This window comes from Camellia sinensis, chromosome 12 (genome assembly GCF_055761805.1).
Source record: "Camellia sinensis isolate YWXY chromosome 12, ASM5576180v1, whole genome shotgun sequence".
Lineage (NCBI taxonomy): Eukaryota > Viridiplantae > Streptophyta > Magnoliopsida > Ericales > Theaceae > Camellia > Camellia sinensis.
In genome coordinates, this window is record NC_138972.1 from 49,933,752 (window position 1) to 49,937,797 (window position 4,046).

The 4,046-nt window shown below is 31.9% G+C and overlaps 1 protein-coding gene across 2 annotated transcripts; it reads right to left on the reverse strand.

Annotated features, from left to right (window-relative positions):
* Nucleotides 1-788: 788 nt before the first annotated feature.
* LOC114306063 (two-component response regulator ARR9) lies at nucleotides 789-3,299 on the reverse strand. 2 transcript variants are annotated; one of them, XM_028251219.2, is made up of 5 exons: nucleotides 2,065-3,299; nucleotides 1,849-1,955; nucleotides 1,636-1,713; nucleotides 1,403-1,473; nucleotides 789-1,295 (listed from the first exon to the last, which is right to left on the reverse strand). In XM_028251219.2, the coding sequence occupies exons 1-5, from the start codon at nucleotides 2,165-2,167 to the stop codon at nucleotides 1,025-1,027; spliced, it is 630 nt and encodes a 209-aa protein (XP_028107020.2). In that variant the 5' UTR covers nucleotides 2,168-3,299; the 3' UTR covers nucleotides 789-1,024. The 2 variants fall into 2 exon arrangements, with proteins under 2 accessions (XP_028107020.2, XP_082754627.1); XM_082898501.1 differs by having other exon boundaries at nucleotides 1,636-1,955; nucleotides 2,065-2,514.
* Nucleotides 3,300-4,046: the final 747 nt, after the last annotated feature.

Below are 4,046 nucleotides of genomic sequence, written 5' to 3' on the forward strand. Positions count from 1 at the left end.
GTTCTTGACACTTGGTACTTTATTCTTGGTCTTTGACGAGTGGACACTTGAGTCCTTATTTCTTGACGCCAACGAGTCATGATCTCGGTCAGAGGAGTATCACTAGCATGTTGTTTAGCTGACATGTTGGAGGATCAGACGACATAGGTTTCATCACCTCAGGTTGTAAAGGTAATAGAACCTAGGGACAGTTGTGGGAATGTATTTTTGAGGATGCGCTACGTGGCCAAGATATGTCCAAGGTGTTGGCCGAGGTGCCACGTGGATGAACTAGGTTGTCGAGGTAATTGCAGTATTGTCGGGATCTGATGCGGTAACATTAAAATCTGAGATATTTAGATAGAACATAAGAGTCCTAGATAAGTGATGCGCTTAGTTCAGATAAGGATGAGACTTTTGAAGAATTCATCCATATCTAAGTAAGAGTCCAAGATAAACACTGTATTTGAGTTATTTGAAATGAGACTTCTAGGAAACGAGAGCATTGTTAACTATAAAAATGAGTCACCCTCGTGGGTCTAAAATATGCTCTTAAAAAATAAAAAATCACCGATATAATTTGTCAAAAATAAAAAATAAAAACTCACATACACATACACAAACACAAATGAAGCACAACTTAATACGGTCACAACTTATTAATGATGCACAACTTTGTTAATGTTCGGCTAAATACGGTTACAACTTTGGTCACAACTTATTAATGATGCACGACTTTGTTAATGTTTGGCTAAATACGGTTGCAACTTCGTTAAGGTTTGGCTAAATACGTTCATTTTTTAAAAATATTTTCTTTTAATATCAGCAAAAACAAAATTGGACTGAAATATTTTCAAGTAAATTGTGTACAGATCTCTCATATGATGAATCTCTCTTGTTCTCTCTCTACATTCCTCTTCATCTTGTATATATTAACCAACACTATTTCTAAAACCAGCAAACACAAAAGTGAAAAAGAAAAAAAAAAATTATGAGAATTTGATTGTCAAACTAAGTGGGGGGAAAAAAAAATTGCCAAAATTTATTAGACCACAGTGAGGCCACTGTATCTGGGTCTTGTTCTATCTGTTGAAAGCCCTTCTTCCATAGCTTTCCGCTTGTTATTGTTGGATGATTGTTGTTGTTGTTGTTGTATATCTTCTTGTTGATCCTCCTCTTCTGTTTCTGATGATTCTTGACTTTCTTGCTTTTGATGATTTTTAAATTTGGTTTTCAACATATGGGTTTTAAGCTTGCTAACATCTGCTAATCTCACTGGTTTGAGAAAAAACTCTTCAGCTCCTTCTTCTAAGCATCTGTAAATATGATCAACAATACCCACTAATCAATTTCACCTCCAAATATCATTTCTAGGAAAAGAAACTTTTAATTTTAAATATATAAACATGAAATTCATTCTTACCTGTTTATTCTTGCAGGAACATTCTCAGATGACATAATCACCACTGGTATATTTTTCAGAGATGAAGATTCCTGCAAAGTGGAAGTACGTTTAGCTTATTAAATCTGTTTGTTTTCTAGGAAAATAGACGTATCCAGGAAAGGAAAATGATGGAGATTGGCAAGGTTTAGAACAGGGGAAAAAACATGATAATGCAGAGGAAGAAAACAAAAAGAAAATAGAGCCGAATGTACCTTAATTTTCTTGAGTAAATCATAGCCTGTCATTCCAGGCATACAATAGTCTGTAATAATCAGATTCACTTCCACTTCCTGTAAATATATATATATCCACAAAATTAGAGAAAATTTTAGACAATCCAAATCCAAATAGCAAATTTCAAAGTAATTTTCAAAATCGTAGAAATTGAGACTGAGAAAGAGACAGAAAAACCCAGAAATGCATACCTGATTATTGTTTGGAGAAAAAGAAGGTTGATGATTTGGGTTGGTCTGGTCATCTTCTTGCAAGCCCAGAAATTTTAAAGCCTTGTTACCAGAATCAACCGTAGTAACTGCCATAGAGAATAGCAATTCAATACCTCTGAAACAATACAATAAAAATCATGCACCAAAAGGAGCTCTATCTGAAATTTTTGTCTGTTTGGTAGCCAAGAAAGTTACCTTGATATGATGAGGTCTTGAGGAGCCTCTCAATGAGTTTTCTGTCTATGAGGCTATCATCAACAGCCAAGACATGAAACTGTGACTCTGTGGCCATGCCCATTGCTCCAATTCAAGAATCAAGATTGAAGATCCAAAAGATCAAAGCAAAGAAAAAGGAACAGGAAGGAGGAAGAAAGAAGAATTGAGTTGGGTTGAGGTTTTCTATGGGTGGAGGATGAGAAGAGAAGATGAGCTTTGGTTTGAAATGAGACCCATCAAAATCAACAATCCACAAAGCAAGATCTTACCAGATTTGATCAAAGATATGGCCAAATTTTCCAAGTTTGTTTTGAATTACAAGGCAAGCAAAACGCAAAGGTAATAACAATAAAGAAACAAAGAAAGAATCAATTAATAAAGAATGCAAATCTACAAGACAACAACATGGGGATTATTGTATTGACTCTTGAGGTTGGGTTTTTTTTATATATATATACACCCCAGAGAGAGAGAGAAAGAAATTAATAAAAAGAAAGAGAGAGTTGTGAGAAGGGAAAATGTTTGCAACTTTTAAATTTTTTTTATAATTTAATTTATAATGACATAATTTGATAAGTATTAATTCTTTTTGATTAATTATACATTTAGGTTAAGTTTGAAATTTTTAAAAAAAATTAAAAAGTTAAGAAGTCATTATCCTATTTAAATCACATCATCTTATTTAAGTTACATTACTTCTCTATCTTATCACTTTAAATCTAACTCATATTTTATAAAAAAATCAAAAAATATATTTATTTAGAACATTCCAAACAACTTCTAATTATATGAAATCTATTATTTTTATCAAGTGTATTTGTAAATATAAAATGTAAATTTCTAATATTGTTGTGTGATAAGAAAATAAAATAAAATAAAAAAGAAGGGAGACGAGAGAAGGAAAAGAGTTGGAAGGTGGGGGAGGGGACCCACAAAAATCTCTCAAGAGATACAGGTGAGGTCAGCATTGGTGGGACCAGTTTTCCACAGGGGGTGTGAAATCATGTGCTCTTACCATATCTTGAGCAGGTGGGGGGAGAGAGAGAATGGTGCAAAGAGATGGCAATTTCTTTTGATTCTTGTCAAAGATTTGCTTCCCATGGCCATTCAATATGTGCCCTATCAATGCCCTCTCTCTACTCTCTATGCATGCATCTTCCCCATCTACCTAATTTATCATGTTCATTCATTAATTCATCTAACCAAACTCTTTTATTTTTCCAAATCAAAGTCAGCTTGATATAAACACATAACATTTTAACAAAATAAAATATAAAAATAAAATAAATGATAAGTCGTACACGTGAGTGAGGTTCACCTAATAGAAGATTAACTTTTTATCTCACGTTTGATTTCCTTCTCTGTACATTTAGATTTACTTAATCAAACTCCACTCAATTTTTTTTAATTTTTTTATTATGATAAAGAAAAAGAAAATTAATCTCATCCTTCACAGTGAGATACGCGAATTTTAATTATTGATCTAATTCAATTACCTTTATTAAAATATTTTAAATGATAATGATGTAAATTATAACATATTATTATCGAATTTCTCTTTGTGTATGTCTTATTTTACATATATTTTTTCATAAAATCTCTCTATTTGTGTATGACTTCTTATTTCAGTTGCATATTTATTACGAGTTTAGTTTAGTATAGTTTTTTTTTTTTTTTTTTTGGTTACAATAATGATATGTTGTATTTCACTTTTATTGTGATTATTATTGGTTGTAATGTGACATATTATAATGAAATAAAATAAAAACAAAGGTAAATATAATTAAAATATGGTATCAATTTCGTTACAATTGAGGCAAAGAAGCTGGTTGGTTAGGGGTTGACAATCTCTTGTGTAGTCCATTGCTTACTACTATTACTCAAAATCATCATATCTAAGTGAAATATGAAGATATAGCCTATTTGTCACTTAATTGAAATGCCGTATACATTTGGTGATT